We start from the raw sequence: 22,150 nt of genomic DNA on the forward strand, positions 1-22,150 counted from the left end.
TATAGAAGAATGTTTGTTGATATCTCTTCAGGGAGTAGGTAATAAAGATTTAGTAGATGTAATAAGGTACCTTTAGCAAGCATTTTATTTAATATTGCGTTATGGAGCTCCATATCAGTGTAACCATAAGAGGTTATCGCAAGATATTGTCAATATAATCAATACCCCCCCCCCCCCCCTGCCTGTACAGTCCTTTTCCATTTTAAGTGGATAACAAGGCTCCATGTTTCAGCTTAGCAATATGTATAGGCACCCAGACCACTTCAGCTTAATGAAGTCTGGGTGCCAGGTCCAGCTAGGATTAACCCTGCCTGCTGTAAACATTAACCCTGCCATTAACTGCCATTAACATTAACTGCTTTGTTTATAATAGGGTTAATCCAGCCTCTAGTGGCCGTCTCATTGACAGCCTCTAGAGGCGCTTCCGCGCTTCTCACTGTGATTTTTACAGTGAGAAGACGCCAGCGTCCATAGGAAAGCATTGAGAATGCTTTCCTATGAGACTTGCTAAATGCGCGCGCGGCTCTTGCCGCGCATGCGCATTCAGCCAATGATGACGAAAAGGAGGAGGAGGAGGAGAGTCTCCCGCCCGGCGCTGGTAAAAGAAGTTAATTTAACCCCTTCCTCCCCCTAGAGCCCGGAAGGAGGGGGGCCCTGAGGGTGGGGGCACCCTCAGGGCACTATAGTGCCAGGAAAACGAGTATGTTTTCCTGGTACTATAGTGGTCCTTTAATTGTTTTATTTATTTTTTATGCACTTATGTGGTATCAGCTCGGATCACTTATGAAACAAGGACACTTCGAAGGACTCCAGACACAGGTCGTTGAAGAACAAAGGCTATTAATTTATTAGTTTGCAGCTGCAAAATCCCATCACCTTTACCATAAACAACACGCTGTACTGGGCACTGGTCACGTTTCAAACAAAGAATCTATTCTGTAAATGACGTATTCCATACGTATACATAGAATACAGAAATGACACCTACATTACTCTAGTTACATCCAATAATGAAACTAAACCGATCTCTTACACACGTTATCGAATAGTGGGCGTTCCTGATATTCCACACATGCGCCCTGGTCCAAGATAGCAGCACAGTAGTTTTAACCATGTGAGTCCTGAACTTTACTTTAACATCCTGTAGCTTCTACCACACTTAATCTGCATATAATGTATGTTGGTGTAAAGCGGTTTTAGATTAACAGTCCAAGCACTCTGCCCACTGTACGCTGTAGTGGTTATGGTACCAGGAGTGAATATGTTAACCCCCATTGTAAGTCTGAGTACCCTGACACGCTGCAGGGCTTAGTAGCTTCCGGTTCTCCAGCACCCAATGAACCCCCGGTACGAAGTCAAACTGTTCAAAAATGAATTGACTACTTAGAAGGGCAGGGGCGCCAGGGCACTCCTCATACTGCAAACCCGAAAGCGAGCTATAGTGCTTGGGGTATTATTTCTACTATCTGATAGAACCAAAAGCCATGCTCAGTTAGGACTGCCAGACGAAAGACGCACCTCGTTACCTTCATGGACTTACACTGGGTTAGTGATGGAACGGAGGACATAGACTAATGTATGCGTTCGAAGATATATTATATGTGTAATAGCCAATACAGTCACACTGCATACACTGGAAAATAACCAACGACCTTACAAACTCCGACTCCCCTAGACATAGCTTGGTTATTATGGCACAAACTGTAAACCCTGTTTTCTGTGGATTATGATTCCATAGGAAATCGCTTTCTTAGACTTTGCGTCTCTGACGAGTACGTACAATAGGAAGCAGAATGGGTCAGATTTATACCTAGTCAGGGGAAACGAATCTGCCCGGCACGTTACAGATACACATTTTAAGCCAATCCAATCTTGCAACAAGCCATGGATTTGTATATTTTAAAATATTTTGTTTTCCCCCCAGATTTATTGGAAGATATTTTTCTCATCCTATGTTTATCCATTGTTTGAGGAGGTGTCCCACGTATACTGTATATATGTAATTCTCAATCATATAACTTGCTGGAAGATATATAGTTTGTCAATTAAAGGAACTGGTTACCAATACCACCTCTATGCATTTAATGGATTTTGCCTCACTGATGTGCTTTTAATATATGTATATTTTTTTTTATTCTTAAATCTTTATAATAGTATAGAATAAGCCGAGCAGTAGTGACAGATTTATTAAAGAGGTCCAAGCTGGCTGGACATGTTTCTCCCTAGCTCCTGCTGACTTGAGCTAAATTCAAGTGATTTCAAACAAAACTCCCTGCTAACCGAGATCCTGAGTTCCAAGCTGACTCTTAAGCAAGCCAAGAGCAAGCTGTCCGACCCAAGCATGGAGCTTCCCTACCCATACAACAACTGTACCCTCAGTCCAGCACAAGACTTCAAAGGTGAAACGGAGCCTATGCACACCTTCTGTGCACACCCTGAGCTTGCCGATTAGTGGAGTCGGCTGACCATGCTTCCATCACTGCATGCTGACCCACAGTCTGAGCCGCATCTGAGTATAGCGGACGCCATTTGTCATACTTGACATGTTACCTTTCATTTACAATATGCAACGTTTTCACCCAATAGGTTTCAATAGGAGCCAGTGGCAACATAGCTTTATTAGATGACCCAGCATGTTTAACTCGTTTTTAGAATTTCTACTTACACCCGCTAGGCATGTTTACAGACAGCCTGATACCCAATAAGCATGCTTATCTAGACATCTATTTGCCCATTTATTTATCCCCCCCCCTCCCCTCATACTCCTGTCTCACAAGCATGTTGTATAACCCATTCTCATGTCTGGGTAGCTCACATTGATTACAGAATTTGTTTTTCCTATATACTTCAGACATGTTTGGCTAACCTGTGACTTTGCTACGAACCTCAAAAAAAAAAAAAGTCTGCAGCAATCTTCTATGCCTTTTACTAGTTAAAATGTATCTTACAATTCTTGTTATTGCTGTTGGGGCATTGCAAGAGCATTTGTTAAATATTCGCACCACAAAATAAAATACAAATCAGTTTAAGAGTGATTTTTCGTTACGTTTCGTTGATAGATAATACCCACTGTTTCTCGGTCTGCAGTCTGACTGTGGAGAAGTCCAGCAGCATCCTTATAGACGCTGTTAGCAGATGGGAAACGCGTTTCACGCAGATGTTCCTCAGTACAGAACACAGCCAAGCATGGTCTGGAGTAATTGTTTAGGTGCAGTTTGAATTCATACCAAGGTTTGGTAATGCACATTTTAACCTTGGATCCCCTCCCACTAGTCCTCCATGCAGTTATTTATCCGTAGATGGGAACGTTCCTTTGCTCACCATAAGACAGCTGCTTTTACTTCACAGCCTATCACTTGTGATATCCTTACATTGGGGAGATTTTTAGGACATTGCCAACACGTCTAATAGTCAGCAAATCATTAAATCTAATCCGATTTCTTCAGCTGTTGCCTATTTTGGGGCAAAGTTTACTTTCCCCCCCCCCCACTTACAGAATGGATTCATTTAGACTTTGAATGATAAAGTGGAGAGCGTTTCGACCACTCTAAATGTGGCATTCTTCTGAAGTTAAAATTGACTTTTAAGAAGACTCACCTTTATAAATACAATGGAATGATTGGATTTAACCATTACTTTTGAACACACTTTAACAAAGGAAATTTGTGGGGTTTTTTTTATTTATATGCATTGTAGTCCCTGCGTGAAGGTTTATTTTCTTTAGATAAAAAAAAAAAAAAAAACCTGAATTAGAGTTCGGAAAATTACTTTTAACAAGCTACATCCAAGTCTCCCACAAGGATTGTGGCAGGAGAACACAGATACTCATCCAAATCACCCCATTCACACCTCTGTACAGTAAATAAAATGTTCAGACTGAAGGCAGAGCCATTTCCAGATCATCTTTATTGTATGCAATACATGAAGTGCTTCTTCACCAGGTTAGACCCGCACCCAGGACCTATCAGCAGAGATACTGTATATTAACACAGAGCGGGGGGGGGGGGGAATCTAAAAAGCTTCACCATTTCACTACTGCACATGGAAACTACGCCGCGTTGGGCGTCTGGCTTATATTAGTCTGAAATCCTTTCTGGTTTCTATAACAAAATAAGAATGGAAAATTAATTTCAAATTTAAGGTCAAAATAGCAAAACGTGAAAGATTCTCTAAGCTTTCAATTCAGCTACCACAGCCTTAAATGTGAAATTCGTGAACTTCTCAGTTTAGTACATAACCCAGTATGAATGTCATAGGTGTGTGCAGCCACTTGGTACTCAAAGCGTTAAACAGTCTCTTGGTCTCATTGAAGTCTGAGGAGACCAAGACTCAGGATCCTCTTTAGGGTGGTATACATTAAGCAGCACCCAGGATTCTGACAAACTGTTCTAAGACTGCAATGGGTTGGGAAGAAAGGTTAAAGTGCTCCTTATGCAACTCCAGAAGGATTTCAGATTCTGGTTCTCAATTGCTCACTTTGTGACCTGGTGGATAGCATGAGCAAGGTAACCAACATTTCCCGATGTGACACCGGCTACCGAGATACGTCCATCCTTTGTCATGTAGATTGAGAACTCCTTAATAAGACGTTCCACCTAGAAAAGAAATGATTTAAAAACACATTTTGTAATGAGAGGTTATATCAGACAGGATAGTCTAATCTCCATGGTTGTAACTCACCTGCTCGGGACGCAGACCAGTAAAGCAGAACATTCCTATCTGGTCACTTATATGCTGCCAGCTGTGAATGGAGCCTTCCTTCTTCAGATTCGATACCAGCTGTTCCCTCATGCTTATTATACGGTTTGCCATTCCTTTTACTTCCTGGAGCCTGCAGGGAGTCATATCACACGTCAGGTCTCTGCAGGCCCAGTTATATGCTCCTTATACATCCAGAGACAACAGTAGCACATTCATGGTCCACACACAGCTCACTGTACAAACACACAGAATACCATTCACTGCGCAGATCTGGCTGCGTTAGGATAGAGGCGGCTATCCGAGCTCCATTAAGGGGAGGGTTGGAATACATGGGACGGATCAGAATCTTTAGCTGGGATTCCACTCTCTTGGCTTCATCAGGATCACTGCAAACCACTGTGAAAGCACCAACACGTTCACCTAGAAAGCCAGAGACAGGATGGTGAGTCACCAAAACAGTAAGACACGCCCACAGCGCCTGGATTACATCAGGGATACTGCTTAATGCACCCAGTTCTCACCATAGAGACCCATATTTTTGGCATAAGACTGTGATATCACCACATCCAGCCCCTCCTGGATAAAGTAGCGAACAGCCCAAGCATCGCGGTCAGTGTCACCACTGGCAAAGCCTTGATAAGCCATGTCAAAGAATGGGAAGAGTCGTCGGCTCTGAAAGGAAAGACGTGGACTCAATTCAGATAGCCTGCCAACAGTGTACGGAGAGCTGGACTCCAGCAACCATGTCTGACACAATGCCATTCTGAGGGGCAACAACAGACTACACATAAACCAAGAGGTAAAGTGCAAGGTCTAATGATAGAAAACCTACAGGTGATCTGGCCGGCCTTCTGAGCCATGAGAACCACGACATGACCAAGTGTGGAGGAATTCTGCCAATATAGACCAACAGAAAACCAGCAGTAACAGGAGAATGGGCTCACCTTCACAATGGCTGCCAGCTCCTTCCATTGCTCTGGTCTGGGGTCCACACCAGTGGGATTGTGAGCACATGCATGGAACAAGATGATGCTCTGCTCTGGGATTTTCTGAATAGGACAAAAATAAACAAAAAACACCCACTCTGTATTAAAGGTAAAACAAACACAAATCATAGAGTATTGCCAATACTCCAATACAAAAAATATTACCCTCCTTCATGGCTCTGCAGGAGAGCAGATTACATACTCCAGAAAGGGGGTATACAAGCAGTTTATCAGTTTATTACCGAGATGTCATCCAGCGCTCCAGCAAAGTCAAACCCACACGTCTTCGGGTCATAATATCGATAGCCATTTAGCTCCATACCAGCATCGCGGAATATCGGAGTGTGGTTACCCCACGATGGTTTAGGAAGGAATACAACCCGACTGGGTTTGTAAAATCGTTGCTAAAATAAAGTCAAAGTTTGAAAGGATGAGAAGATTTTAATTAGTACGTACACTTTGAAGGTCAGTTTCCGTCTCTCTGGGCCAGGGCCCTCAACCACAACTTGCTGGCTGGCTAGAAAGATGTACGACTATGGTACGGACAGGGTTAGACCTTGCAATACTTGGTACGTTTCTCTAACCATTTAGATGCCAGACACACAGCGACAATAGTCTCCTCTTCCTGTTCAGACAAAATTGGCGCATGAGCAGCCATTTCTGCAAATACACCAATCACCCAATAGAATGCCTCTCATAGGAAAGCATTACTAGTGCCTTCACTGCGAATCAAGCAGGAAGCACCCACGCCTGTTTCTAAATAAATTCATAAAAATACAGGTTTCTCTAGTTCTTAACTGGGGACAAGGTTGTCTTGAGTGCCCCTTTCAGTATATAATATAGGGCAAGTCACTAGCAAGTCATCAAGCCTTTGAAGAATTACAAAGCAAGGCTGTATAAAGCTACTGATTGCAAGTGAACAGGACATGTCGTCATGCTGTTCGAGAGGATACAGAGACTGGTGTGAGCGGAGGGCATGAATCACATCGGGTCTTTAATAGGTGCACAGAACTGTATATCTATTAACTAGACAGGGAACTGCAAAGGAGCAACCAAACTGGAAATATTCCATTGTAAGTTTTCCAAAGACCCCTGAAGGAAAGAGAGAGATAGAGATATCATGGTTTATATACACACCATGAGGAATAGCATGCTTTCACTCACAAATTCCCAGAATATTTGGGACCCTTGAGTTACCCGGTGCCCTTCTATACTGCCCTTCTATACTGGTTAGATTTATTTCACCATTACTCTACCCTTGTTTAAGTTATACAAACAATGGTGTAATTTACCACAGGATCTATTTTACTAATGCCTGGTGGGCCACGGGGATCAAAGAATCTCCCAGCTGGCCCATGCAGCGATGAATCGATTTAAGTAAAGGATTTCTATGGCCAGTTGGGAGATCAAAGCAATTTTAGCCAATGCCCTGGCATTGCAGTCTGTACCACCAGTGAGTGCATGCCATGTGTATGGCTCCACAGGTAACCATGGCAATGCTCTGATGCTTTCTGCAGTACCACGTGGAGGGAGCAATGCCAGTCAGTCTGCACCTGGGAAATGTGCAGACCAGATGTTCACCCACTGGATTGCCAGGGTTAAGCATTCCTGCCCCATATCGGACTGACAGAGACTAGAGACTTCTTAAGTGACAAATGTAAAGCTTGCCATTTCTACCAACTGGCAATGCTTACATTTGTCATAATGACAGAACACGTTCTTTTCAACAAAACCATGACATTCAGATGTAGACATTAGTCTTCAGAGAGCCCCTTTAAGTGCTCGAAGGGAGGGGATGTTCTGGAAATTCTTACAAGGATGTGATCGATGTGAGTCTCAGCTTAGGTTACTGTAATACTACGGCACGGTGAAAGATTGTACGGATTCGGAGTAGGAAAAATGCTATGGTTACTAGCAAGACCTGTGCACTACTACAAACAGATCTAAAATGCTTATCTGTAATGAAATACTTACCAGGAAATTGGCTCCAACACGCAGGGATCCAGTTCCTGAAATCGTCTGTACAGTGATATACTGAAAGAACAAGGATAAGGCTTAGGGTCTATAGTACATCGTAAATCAAAATATTACAGACAGTGAGGTCACATCATACCAAAAACAAGAAGAAAAAAAACTCACAGGCACTCCAACTTCAAGCCGCAGGCAGATTTATTGTGACAGAACGCAACGCAACGTTTCAAGCTGACACCACATGGTGCAAAATGTGCTTATATAACAAACACTAACAACTAAGAAATCAATCAATTACTGCTAATTAGTAGAAATTCCTAATTGATGAAAAGGTAATTTAAAAAGGCATTGTAAAAGAAACAAATATCAAATGTGCCTGTTGTTGGGGTTAATTCAGCTATACACGAAACTCTCTTAGTTAGATGGATATTTTGCTAGAGCCACACCCTCTGTGATAGACAGGATCCCGGGAATCAGTCAAGAAGACAAGAGATGTGTTCTATAACCAATTCAAAGTTTATTATACAGTCATATGCATTTATACCCCATTTTCATGTCGGTGGGGGCCATGAGCATTAGTGACATCATTTGTTTTTCACAAGTTATAAACAGCTGTTTCTAGTTATAATCTTTTGTCATATAACGTATCACATATTTGATTAAAACCAGATATTTACAAATACCGATATATTGGACAATTAACAAGAACATTTCGAAATCAGTACTTTTCCCGTAACTAGGATTTTATATAAATCCTATTTCCGAGAATATGAGATAAAATGCCAAACTTATTCTTTGTTCAAATTAACTCTTATATGGACAGCTAGGATAGATATCAAAATGGATATTTGCATCTACAGTTCCCCTCTTAGATCATATCATGATCTATCTTACGGTAAATATCCATGGGAGGCCTGCGGCAGAGAAACAAGAGGAGGTATATTCAGACGTGCTAATCATGTCTGCGGGACTTTTATTATTTCTTCACCTCGATTTCCCCCATTTGCTCTGTGCCATAGGTTTTCCCTTAAAGAGGAGTTCGAGCTGTTGATTTCAGCTTTTTCAATTATCTGTTGAACACATCTTTTAAGTGTACATCATGTTATCTGTATCTTGATTCTTGGGTCAATATAGGCAAAGTGTATTTGTGAAGGCAAAGTGTTATTCCCAACAACGGGAATATTATTATTATTATAATTCAAAATGTAAGCTCGTATAATCAAAACGGGAATAAGAGTTTTTCTTCTTGGATTATTGTACTGGGATTGCTGGTCCTGCTCTGGAGCATCCTTGGCCATTGGGACTGAGTGCGGTTCTCATCACTTACTCTGCTCATCATACCAAAAACAGTGACATGGTCAGCCCCATCCCCCCCAGGGTCACAGTGTACTAATGACAGTGACATGTTTAATGGTCGGTCCCTCCCAGGGTCACAGTGTACTAATGACAGTGACATGTTTAATGGTCGGTCCCTCCCAGGGTCACAGTGTACTAATGACAGTGACATGTTTAATGGTCAGTCCCTCCCAGGGTCACAGCGTACTAATGACAGTGACATGTTTAAGGGTTATCCCTCCCAGGGTCACAGTGTACTAATGACAGTGACATGTTTAATGGTCGGTCCCTCCCAGGGTCACAGTGTACTAATGACAGTGACATGTTTAATGGTCAGTCCCTCCCAGGGTCACAGTGTACTAATGACAGTGACATGTTTAATGGTCGGTCACTCCCAGGGTCACAGTGTACTAATGACAGTGACATGTTTAATGGTCAGTCCCTCCCAGGGTCACAGTGTACTAATGACAGTGACATGTTTAACCCCTTAAGGACACATGACATGTGTGACATGTCATGATTCCCTTTTATTCCAGAAGTTTGGTCCTTAAGGGTTATCCCTCCCAGGGTCACAGTGTACTAATGACAGTGACATGTTTAATGGTCGGTCCCTCCCAGGGTCACAGTGTACTAATGACAGTGACATGTTTAAGAGTTATCCCTCCCAGGGTCACAGTGTACTAATGACAGTGACATGTTTAAGGGTCGGTCCCTCCCAGGGTCACAGTGTACTAATGACAGTGACATGTTTAAGGGTTATCCCTCCCAGGGTCACAGTGTACTAATGACAGTGACATGTTTAATGGTCGGTCCCTCCCAGGGTCACAGTGTACTAATGACAGTGACATGTTTAAGGGTCGGTCCCTCCCAGGGTCACAGTGTACTAATGACAGTGACATGTTTAATGGTCAGCCCCTCCCAGGGTCACAGCGTACTAATGACAGTGACATGTTTAATGGTCAGTCCCTCCCAGGGTCACAGTGTACTAATGACAGTGACATGTTTAATGGCCAGCCCCTCCCAGGGTCACAGCGTACTAATGACAGTGACATGTTTAAGGGTTATCCCTCCCAGGGTCACAGTGTACTAATGACAGTGACATGTTTAAGGGTTATCCCTCCCAGGGTCACAGTGTACTAATGACAGTGACATGTTTAAGGGTTATCCCTCCCAGGGTCACAGTGTACTAATGACAGTGACATGTTTAATGGTCAGTCCCTCCCAGGGTCACAGTGTACTAATGACAGTGACATGTTTAAGGGTTATCCCTCCCAGGGTCACAGTGTACTAATGACAGTGACATGTTTAAGGGTTATCCCTCCCAGGGTCACAGTGTACTAATGACAGTGACATGTTTAATGGTCAGTCCCTCCCAGGGTCACAGTGTACTAATGACAGTGACATGTTTAATGGTCGGTCCCTCCCAGGGTCACAGTGTATTAATGACAGTGACATGTTTAATGGCCAGTCCCTCCCAGGGTCACAGTGTACTAATGACAGTGACATCTTTAATGGTCAGTCCCTCCCAGGGTCACAGTGTACTAATGACAGTGACATGTTTAAGGGTTATCCCTCCCAGGGTCACAGTGTTATAATGATGTCAGGAAACAAGGATCATAGAATCTCACCCGTCCGCTCTGAAAGGCTTCACTGCCTTCACCCAGTGCCAAATGAGCTGATGCCTTGGTAAAGTCCGCCAGACCTCCGATAGGTAGATACTCCTTGTCCAGATTTTTAGCAGCCATCTGTGTCTCAGCCTGAGAAAGAGAGAGAGTGAGAAATCTGAGCTTAAGACTGGATGTCTTGTAACGACCGAGCACATTATTTCCAGTAGCCTGTCCTGGAATTCATGGTTCCCAAATCATACATGAAAACCGCTTTCACCATCAGCATTCGAGGTGTGCTATGCACCAGCCTGCAGTGAAAGGGATGCATTCACAGTGTATTGATACATTTAGGTCTGTCTGGCAGGGCTAGGGAAACAAAGTGGCAACTCTGACCTGCTTTTACTGCTCAGACTGTGAACAGCAGGGGGCAGTGTGACACCTGTGTTATCAGAGGGAATAGTATACTACATAGAACATTACAGAGGGTACAATGGGGAGACACGTCAGCAGTGGAGCTCTGTGATACTCATACATTCTGAGCTCTGTGAGGAGGCTAATCAGATATGAAGGATAGCGGAGGATTGGGGTCCCAAAGTAAGACTCTCCATTAAAATAAAGGGCACTATTGAGGTAGGATAAATGGATCATGCACAGGATGGTGTGAGAGGGACAGAGGTCGCCATTTGATCTTTGAATCACATGCTGCAATCCAAATAGTTTATTAGGAAATAATGGAAATTTTCACTGGACAAATCCCAAGACACTCAAACTGGGGATCAGAGCCATGAACACATTGAACCGAGATACAGGCATCAGCTTAGCTGCCAGACTAGACTGACACGAAGGACCTCAACCACTTATTCAATGCTAGCCAGGCCCCTATAGAATGCAATGTCCTACTCATTGAGCATTAGCCGGGCCCGTATAGAATGCAATGTCCTACTCATTGAGCATTAGCCGGGCCCGTATAGAATGCAATGTCCTACTCACTGAGCATTAGCCGGGCCCCTACAGAATGCAATGTCCTACTCATTGAGCATTAGCCGGGCCCCTACAGGATGCAATGTCCTACTCATTGAGCATTAGCCGGGCCCCTACAGGATGCAATGTCCTACTCACTGAGCATTAGCCGGGCCCCTACAGGATGCAATGTCCTACTCATTGAGCATTAGCCGGGCCCCTACAGGATGCAATGTCCTACTCACTGAGCATTAGCCGGGCCCCTATAGAATGCAATGTCCTACTCATTGAGCATTAGCCGGGCCCCTATAGAATGCAATGTCCTACTCATTGAGCATTAGCCGGGCCCCTATAGAATGCAATGTCCTACTCATTGAGCATTAGCCGGGCCCCTATAGAATGCAATGTCCTACTCATTGAGCATTAGCCGGGCCCCTACAGGATGCAATGTCCTACTCACTGAGCATTAGCCGGGCCCCTACAGAATGCAATGTCCTACTCATTGAGCATTAGCCGGGCCCCTATAGAATGCAATGTCCTACTCATTGAGCATTAGCCGGGCCCCTACAGAATGCAATGTCCTACTCATTGAGCATTAGCCGGGCCCCTACAGGATGCAATGTCCTACTCATTGACCATTAGCTGGGCCCCTACAGAATGCAATGTCCTACTCATTGACCATTAGCTGGGCCCCTACAGAATGCAATGTCCTACTCATTGAGCATTAGCCGGGCCCCTACAGGATGCAATGTCCTACTCACTGAGCATTAGCCGGGCCCCTACAGAATGCAATGTCCTACTCATTGAGCATTAGCCGGGCCCCTATAGAATGCAATGTCCTACTCATTGAGCATTAGCCGGGCCCCTACAGAATGCAATGTCCTACTCATTGAGCATTAGCCGGGCCCCTATAGAATGCAATGTCCTACTCATTGAGCATTAGCCGGGCCCCTACAGAATGCAATGTCCTACTCATTGAGCATTAGCCGGGCCCCTATAGAATGCAATGTCCTACTCATTGAGCATTAGCCGGGCCCCTATAGAATGCAATGTCCTACTCATTGAGCATTAGCCGGGCCCCTACAGGATGCAATGTCCTACTCACTGAGCATTAGCCGGGCCCCTACAGAATGCAATGTCCTACTCATTGAGCATTAGCCGGGCCCCTATAGAATGCAATGTCCTACTCATTGAGCATTAGCCGGGCCCCTACAGAATGCAATGTCCTACTCATTGAGCATTAGCCGGGCCCCTACAGGATGCAATGTCCTACTCATTGACCATTAGCTGGGCCCCTACAGAATGCAATGTCCTACTCATTGACCATTAGCTGGGCCCCTACAGAATGCAATGTCCTACTCATTGAGCATTAGCCGGGCCCCTACAGGATGCAATGTCCTACTCACTGAGCATTAGCCGGGCCCCTACAGAATGCAATGTCCTACTCATTGAGCATTAGCCGGGCCCCTATAGAATGCAATGTCCTACTCATTGAGCATTAGCCGGGCCCCTACAGAATGCAATGTCCTACTCATTGAGCATTAGCCGGGCCCCTATAGAATGCAATGTCCTACTCATTGAGCATTAGCCGGGCCCCTACAGAATGCAATGTCCTACTCATTGAGCATTAGCCGGGCCCCTATAGAATGCAATGTCCTACTCATTGAGAATTAGCCGGGCCCCTACAGGATGCAATGTCCTACTCACTGAGCATTAGCCGGGCCCCTATAGAATGCAATGTCCTACTCATTGAGCATTAGCTGGGCCCCTACAGGATGCAATGTCCTACTCATTGAGCATTAGCTGGGCCCCTACAGGATGCAATGTCCTACTCCTTGAGCATTAGCCGGGCCCCTACAGAATGCAATGTCCTACTCATTGAGCATTAGCTGGGCCCCTACAGGATGCAATGTCCTACTCATTGAGCATTAGCCGGGCCCCTACAGAATGCAATGTCCTACTCATTGAGCATTAGCCCCTCCAGAATGTCTTAAATCAGCAGTAATTCCCTCGACAGCATATGAAGGCTACATACTTATTTTCATGTCAGATATTAATTGATTGAAAATGTTAAAGGAGCACTATAGTGCCAAACAAACTCGTTTTCCTGGCACTATAGGGTTATGTCAGGATTATAGTTGATCCAGCACGCAGTACTGTGTCACACCTAGGACCAAGGACAACGTATAACTGGACCTTAGAATGGCCGGACTTAACGTCTCCAAGAATAGTCAAAATACTAGCCGAGGTCAGGGACACAACGATGAGGAAAGCCACAAGTCAAGGATACCAGAAATCAGGTTAGTCAAAACAAAGCCAAAGCCAAATACCAGAAAAATGCAAATCAGGAACACTCTTAGATAGCCAGCTAGTGACAACCACGACAGGGCACTGACAAAAAGGCATTTTAGGTTTAAATAATCCTACTTAGGCTCTAATTGGCTGTCGCTGACCTCTGATCCCAAAAAGTGCATGTGCGTCTATGACGTGACATCGCACGCATGTCGGCACCATCTTTGATGAGGGCGAAGGTAAGTTTCTTATAAAAGTCCGATACGCAGCGGCCGGTGTTCTATCATTGTGCTATACCAGTCAGATTTCTATACCCTCCTCACTTCCGGGGAGGGGAAGCAGCTGGATCCTGTGCTGCACATGCTGATAGCACTCCTGCTACTCCTCCACAGCCAGGTCCTGGAAGGTAAGTAAAACTAGTTTTACACTTTCATTATAGTTAGTGCATTCACTAAGCTTAGGCACACGGGACATTGAGGGTTCAAATTAGGGTTAGGTAAGATCTTCTAACCTCTCTCACTCTCTATTCTTACCCTAACAATGGGGTAAGGGTTAAAAGTGTCAGAAATCACTATTTAGTGATAATCCCCTAAAGTGAAATATCACTAAATATGAACAAGTCCCTAATCCTAATCCCAACATTAACCCTAAATGTCCCATGTCCTAAGCTTAGTGAATGCACTAACTATAATGAAAGTGTAAAACTAGTTTTACTTACCTTCCAGGACCTGGCTGTGGAGGAGTAGCAGGGGTGCTATCAGCATGTGCAGCACAGGATCCAGCTGCTTCCCCTCCCCGGAAGTGAGGAGGGTATAGAAATCTGACAGGTATAGCAGAATGATAGAACACCGGCGTTGCTAAGAACATCGCACCCTCTGGGGAGAGATGTCGGGAGCCGTGACTGGTTATTAGGTCCCTCCCTCCCTCATGGCTGTAGGGGTTAAAACCCCTTCAGCCACTTACCTTAATCCAGCGTCGGGCTCCCTCGGTTCTAGTGACCTCTCCTCCACCTGCCAACCCCACAGCCGCGCTCATTCAAACCACCCATAGGAAAGAATTACTCAATGCGGTTTTCTCACCGAGACAGCCACTAGAGGTTGGATTAACCCTGCAGTGTAAACATAGCAGTTTCTCTGAAACAGGTTTTCAGCTGCAGGGTTAAAACTAGGGGGGACCTGGCACTCAGACCACTTCATTGAGTTGAAGTGTTCTGGGCGCCTATAGTGGTCCTTTAACTTTCTTTAATACAGTATTCTCAGGTGGGGAGGGGGATAAACAGCTGCTAGCAGGAAGCCTTGTGTGGATTGTGGACTATTCTTGTACACTGTATTTCCATCACGTTTACAGCACCTTCTAATCCTAATCCCAGAGCAGCTCTGTATTTCATTTACATTTTAATCTTTCCATGATTGGTATTCTGCAGAGTCTCTTTTCCCCAGACCAGGCTCTCGCAGTACGGGAGCAGAGTCTCTTTTCCCCAGACCAGGTCCAGCAGTACGGGAGCAGAGTCTCCATTCCCCAGACCAGGTCCAGCAATAAGGGAGCAGAGTCTCCATTCCCCAGATCAGGTCCAGCAGTACGGGAGCAGAGTCTCCATTCCCCAGACCAGGTCCAGCAGTACGGGAGCAGAGTCTCCATTCCCCAGACCAGGTCCAGCAGTACGGGAGCAGAGTCTCCATTCCCCAGACCAGGTCCAGCAGTACGGGAGCAGAGTCTCCATTCCCCAGACCAGGTCCAGCAGTACGGGAGCAGAGTCTCCATTCCCCAGACCAGGTCCAGCAGTACGGGAGCAGAGTCTCCATTCCCCAGACCAGGTCCAGCAGTACGGGAGCAGAGTCTCCATTCCCCAGACCAGGTCCAGCAGTACGGGAGCAGAGTCTCCATTCCCCAGACCAGGTCCAGCAGTACGGGAGCAGAGTCTCCATTCCCCAGACCAGGTCCAGCAGTACGGGAGCAGAGTCTCCATTCCCCAGACCAGGTCCAGCAGTACGGGAGCAGAGTCTCCATTCCCCAGACCAGGTCCAGCAGTACGGGAGCAGAGTCTCCATTCCCCAGACCAGGTCCAGCAGTACGGGAGCAGAGTCTCCATTCCCCAGACCAGGTCCAGCAGTACGGGAGCAGAGTCTCCATTCCCCAGACCAGGTCCAGCAATACGGGAGCAAAGTCTCCATTCCCCAGACCAGGCTCTTGCAGTACGGGAGCAGAGTCTCCATTCCCCAGATCAGGTCCAGCAATACGGGAGCAGAGTCTCCATTCCCCAGACCAGGTCCAGCAGTACGGGAGCAGAGTCTCCATTCCCCAGACCAGGTCCAGCAGTACGGGAGCAGAGTCTCCATTCCCCAGACCAGGTCCAGCAGTACGGGAGCAGAGTCTCCATTCCCCAGACCAGGTCCAGCAGTACGGGAGCAGAGTCTCCATTCCCCAGACCAGGTCCAGCAGTACGGGAGCAGAGTCTCCATTCCCCAGACCAGGTCCAGCAGTACGGGAGCAGAGTCTCCATTCCCCAGACCAGGTCCAGCAGTACGGGAGCAGAGTCTCCATTCCCCAGACCAGGTCCAGCAGTACGGGAGCAAAGTCTCCATTCCCCAGACCAGGCTCTTGCAGTACGGGAGCAGAGTCTCCATTCCCCAGACCAGGTCTAACAATATTGGAGTCTGGGTTACATTAGGACATGTAGGCCTACTTGTACAATTTACACATATTTGTTATCAGCAGAGATTAGGAGGCACAGAAACACACCATACGTCATCTTTTTCCAAGCACATACGTACAATTTGCAAGTTGGTCCCGTGGCTGTTAACTAGTAATAAATAAGTTACAGCTCTGAAAGCAGTGCTCATTTGGCCTCAAGTGCAAGATTCCCATATTTAACACCTGGCAGCTGACATACATGGTGTTCAGGTGTGTGATCAGGCTCAGCACATCCGTTTTTTTTTTTTTTTTTATTAGGGTACAACACCTTCACTGGCTACCAGTGCCTTCTTTTTTGGTAATTTTACTTGTAAATTGAGAGTGAGTGTGTGTCAATTCCCAGCATTAGGTCTGTTTTCGGATTAACACACACACACACACACACTTTTCACTTCGGTCAACCTGCAATACCTGCTCACCTTTCGTACGCTGCTCAACACGTATGGTTTCCCACTGTCATCACGATACGCGCCAACACCCAGGTTCATCTTTTTGGGATTATTGTCACGCTTGAAGGCCTCCGTTACACCAAGAATGGGATCAGGGGGTCCCATCTCTACATGAGACCACCAGGAGCTGGAAGGCAGATAAAGATTTACAGACCATGGGGCCAGTTACATATTTACTTTAGATTAAGAGACTTTCTAGCAAACCCAGGATGAATAGTTTAACACTTAATGAACACTCAGAGCTCCAAAACTTCAACAGCGCTTTGCGTTGGAGCGCTGGCGCCTCCTATTGTAAGACATCAAACCAGTTGATTTCTTACCTGGGAGCCCACTGGGCACCTTTTATCCCAGAGCGAGGGGAGTCGGGAACTGCTAAGCAGTAGGTTCTGATCGTTCTTCTGGCTAATCCCTGTATTACAGGGCTGGGCGAAGACAGATCTTGCTATGCACGTGTAGTGTGTACAAACCGAGTGTAAATGGAATAGTGATCCCAGATGTTACACACAGTCCGCAGTCTAGCCATATCCCATTAGGGTCTTTATGGAATGTGTAGTTCAAAGCACTGTTCTGTGAACCTGGCTGTGTGCAGTGGTCTCATGCCGCAATCACCATATGGACTGCAATTTGAGTTCTAATCCATTGTGTACAACGACAGTTTCTGCATAGCTTGTTAGGACAATTAGAGCAGCCTTTTAATCTTTGTCAATGAAACATGTACTTACCAAACAGGACACCGATATGTACATTGCACAGAGTGAGAGCCAGCCACGTGCCATGCGTTTCAGCCCATGAAACAGGAAGATGGCCATGTACTGAAGGCAAGGCAGTGTACTCTGGATACGGCAGGGTGACAGGCAAGATCTATAAACAGCATCACTCTCAAAATAGCTCCTTCTGTGAGTGCTTACAATAGGTCAGACGTACTCTGGGGAACAGGGGGGTTAGAAGCCATTCCCAAGGGCACAGAGAAGGCCCAATATTCATTCAAAGTGCCCCTGTTTCTCATATTTCACCAACTGTTTGATTTACTAAAGGGAGAATTCAAAGTGAGTTTGACACAAAAGGCCAGACCAGCAAGACTGAACGCAAAGCTGAGCATCTTTGCAGTCTGGCTATTTTCACCTTAAAAAAAGGAACACTAGGGTTTGTAATAAATATATTCTGAACACTCAATGCAATTCAAATCGTTTAGGTTAGAGCTAAACGGATAATCTCAGCCAATCCAATGATTAACCATACCGCAGCATTGAAAGGCTAATGCGGCTATTTCTATGCAAAGACCCCTTTATCTTCGCTATACTACAGGTTGTGTCAGAATTAAAGGGACACTGTAGGCACCCAGACCATGTCAGCTCATTGAACTGTTCTGGGTGCAGTGTCCCAGGTCCCTTAACCCTGACCAGGTAATTACTACAGTTATTATATAAAACTGCAATAATTACCTCCACTGGTAGAGAGCCACTAGAGGGACTTCAAGGTCATTAGGCAACTTTGGGTTGCGTGACCCTAGACGTCCTCAGGCTATGCATCCCCCCAAAAAAAACCCACAGGAAAGCAATGGTGGCGGGTCTGTATCCAGGGCTAACAGCTAGCCGCGGGGCACATTACAGGAGATGGCGGGTCTGTATCCAGGGTTTACAGCTAGCCACGGGGCACATTACAGGAGATGGTGGGTCTGTATCCAGGGATAACAGCTAGCCACGGGGCATCTTACAGGAGATGGCGGGTCTGTATCCAGGGTTTACAGCTAGCCACGGGGCATCTTACAGGAGATGGCGGGACTGTATCCAGGGCTAACAGCTAGCCACAGGGCATATGACAGGAGATGGTGGGTCTGTATCCAGGGCTAACAGCTAGCCACGGGGCACATTACAGGAGATGGCGGGTCTGTATCCAGGGCTAACAGCTAGCCACGGGGCACATTACAGGAGATGGTGGGTCTGTATCCAGGGATAACAGCTACAGCTAGCCACGGGGCACATTACAGGAGATGGTGGGTCTGTATCCAGGGCTAACAGCTAGCCACGGGGCACATTACAGGAGATGGTGGGTCTGTATCCAGGGCTAACAGCTAGCCACGGGGCACATTACAGGAGATGGCGGGTCTGTATCCAGGGCTAACAGCTAGCCACGGGGCACATTACAGGAGATGGTGGGTCTGTATCCAGGGATAACAGCTAGCCACGGGGCACATTACAGGAGATGGTGGGTCTGTATCCAGGGATAACAGCTACAGCTAGCCACGGGGCACATTACAGGAGATGGTGGGTCTGTATCCAGGGATAACAGCTAGCCACAGGGCACATTACAGGAGATGGCAGGTCTGTATCCAGGGTTTACAGCTAGCCACGGGGCACATTACAGGAGATGGTGGGTCTATATTCAGGGATAACCGCTAGCCACGGGGCACATTACAGGAGATGATGGGTCTGTATCCAGGGCTAACCGCTAGCCACAGGGCACATTACAGGAGATGGTGGGTCTATATTCAGGGATAACCGCTAGCCACAGGGCACATTACAGGAGATGGTGGGTCTATATTCAGGGATAACCGCTAGCCACAGGGCACATTACAGAAGATGGTGGGTCTATATTCAGGGATAACCGCTAGCCACAGGGCACATTACAGGAGATGGTGGGTCTGTATCCAGGGCTAACAGCTAGCCACGGGGCACATTACAGGAGATGGCGGGTCTGTATCCAGGGCTAACAGCTAGCCACGGGGCACATTACAGGAGATGGTGGGTCTGTATCCAGGGCTAACAGCTAGCCACGGGGCACATTACAGGAGATGGCAGGTCTGTATCCAGGGCTAACAGCTAGCCACGGGGCACATTACAGGAGATGGTGGGTCTGTATCCAGGGCTAACAGCTAGCCACGGGGCACATTACAGGAGATGGTGGGTCTGTATCCAGGGCTAACAGCTAGCCACGGGGCACATTACAGGAGATGGTGGGTCTGTATCCAGGGCTAACAGCTAGCCACGGGGCACATTACAGGAGATGGTGGGTTTGTATCCAGGGCTAACAGCTAGCCACGGGGCACATTACAGGAGATGGTGGGTCTGTATCCAGGGCTAACAGCTAGCCACGGGGCACATTACAGGAGATGGTGGGTCTATATTCAGGGATAACAGCTAGCCACGGGGCACATTACAGGAGATGGTGGGTCTGTATCCAGGGCTAACAGCTAGCCACGGGGCACATTACAGGAGATGGCGGGTCTGTATCCAGGGCTAACAGCTAGCCACGGGGCACATTACAGGAGATGGTGGGTCTGTATCCAGGGCTAACAGCTAGCCACGGGGCACATTACAGGAGATGGTGGGTCTGTATCCAGGGCTAACAGCTAGAGGGCAGCATACCGCCAACACATTAACTGCAAGCACAAACACATTTTGGGGTTAAATGGATCTTTTTCGAACATGTAGCCCTTCCGTGTAGGCTTGTTTTAACCCTCTCCCTGCCACAGACTGCATGTTAGAATTGCCCCCTCTCTCCGGCATCCTGTGACCTTGAAACGTCCTTCAGGTTTTGATGGATGTTCTATAGCCACCAATGACAGGGATAGAGGAAGCCAATGATGCCCTTTAACATCGGCTGGCCAGGCTTTCATCTCTAGGTTATGGACACAAGCAGGGCATGGGACCCTGCAAGCGATACCAATCAGGATTATATGGGCACATGTAAAATCTCTATTAACCAATACATTGCAGCACAGACTGCATCAACTATAGGACTCTGGAGCCAGTTTACAACGTACGTCTTAGAAAGGGAATCAAACATTCCACCTCTAGAGTGCAAGCTCCTTGGCTGAGATGCTGTGTGTAGTCCAGATGTTGGGGACTACATTTCCCATGATGCTTTGCCAGCATTCTGGCTATGAAAGCATTAAGGGAGATGTAGTCCCCATTATCTGGAGTGTAGAAGGTTGCCTACCCCTGCACTAGAGTGCAAGCTCCGTGGCTGAGGGTCACCCATTACACCAGTAGAGTGCAAGCTCCTTGGCTGAGGGTCACCCATTACACCAGTAGAGTGCAAGCTCCTTGGCTGAGGGTCACCCATTACACCAGTAGAGTGCAAGCTCCTTGGCTGAGGGTCACCCATTACACCAGTAGAGTGCAAGCTCCTTGGCTGAGGGTCACCCATTACACCAGTAGATTGCAAGCTCTTGGGCCCAGTGCCAGCTCCATGGTTCCAGCAATGCCTTACCCCCCCTCTTACCTGTGCCTGCCCTGCAGGGTGAGCACACATGGCTGGTAGCGCAGTACACGAGCCAGCAGCCTGGGATTCAGCAGAGCCATGTTAGCAGAGGGCACACTCAGTGAGGACAGGCTGTGCCAGACACGCAGCCCTAGCTCTTCATATATCCTGGGGCTCACAGCGACACCCACAGGCCTGGAAGCTGCATTGCATGGAAGCTGCCGTGTGCAGCGCCATCTGCCGGACTGAATGCTCACTGCAGACACACATCACTGGCTCTTTACTGCCATCTAGTGGGAGCAGCGGGATATTCACTGAGCTGGGAGCTGCCAAGAATTAGCCAGAGAGCAGTGTGGCAGAAATGCCTGTGCCACGGGCTCCTGGAGGGGCCTGCTGGCCAGCCTCCTGCCAAAACACTACGGCCCCTTTAAAAATGTATGTGATTTATGTACTCCAGACAGAGAGACCGACCGTTAGCCCTGATTCCCTAGAACTGTTTGGGCATAGGACCATGTGTGCGGTCGGTCAAAATAAGACTTCCAGGAAATCCCGAACCCCTGGACCCATCTGGGTGATTTTTGGATATGTTGGTCCCCCAGATCGGGGCTATCAGGGGATGTGACCTTTTCGGGGTTTCCATATGTTTTAGAGGTAGTTTTGGGAGGTTGTAAAAATGCATGTTTTCTGTGCCTGGAGATAATGGAGTTTAGTGCAGTTCCTGACTCAATTATCTCCCAGGCACAAGGGAAGGATTATCTTGTTTTATGTGGGAGTGTCCTGGACCTGAGAGACAATGTAATCATGTGTATGTTTTACTGTAGTCTACTCTCAGGTCCAGGGGGGAGTGCCCCTTCAATATGTAACCGGAAACCCCTTGCATGGGGACCTGCATATAAGGCCAGTTGTGGCTGCCATTATACAGAACGTCTTGCCCCTTCATGAAGTTTCGGCTCAT

At 46.7% G+C, this 22,150-nt stretch overlaps 1 protein-coding gene across 1 annotated transcript; it reads right to left on the reverse strand.

The window, feature by feature from the left end:
• Positions 1-4,455: 4,455 nt before the first annotated feature.
• On the reverse strand, positions 4,456-21,342 carry GOT2 (glutamic-oxaloacetic transaminase 2). The gene is made up of 10 exons (XM_063437294.1): positions 21,217-21,342; positions 16,963-17,119; positions 10,622-10,750; positions 7,662-7,721; positions 5,930-6,091; positions 5,646-5,750; positions 5,223-5,373; positions 4,956-5,121; positions 4,681-4,831; positions 4,456-4,595 (listed from the first exon to the last, which is right to left on the reverse strand). The coding sequence occupies exons 1-10, from the start codon at positions 21,294-21,296 to the stop codon at positions 4,473-4,475; spliced, it is 1,284 nt and encodes a 427-aa protein (XP_063293364.1). The 5' UTR covers positions 21,297-21,342; the 3' UTR covers positions 4,456-4,472.
• Positions 21,343-22,150: the final 808 nt, after the last annotated feature.

The sequence above is a fragment of the Pelobates fuscus genome, chromosome 12, assembly GCF_036172605.1.
Source record: "Pelobates fuscus isolate aPelFus1 chromosome 12, aPelFus1.pri, whole genome shotgun sequence".
Lineage (NCBI taxonomy): Eukaryota > Metazoa > Chordata > Amphibia > Anura > Pelobatidae > Pelobates > Pelobates fuscus.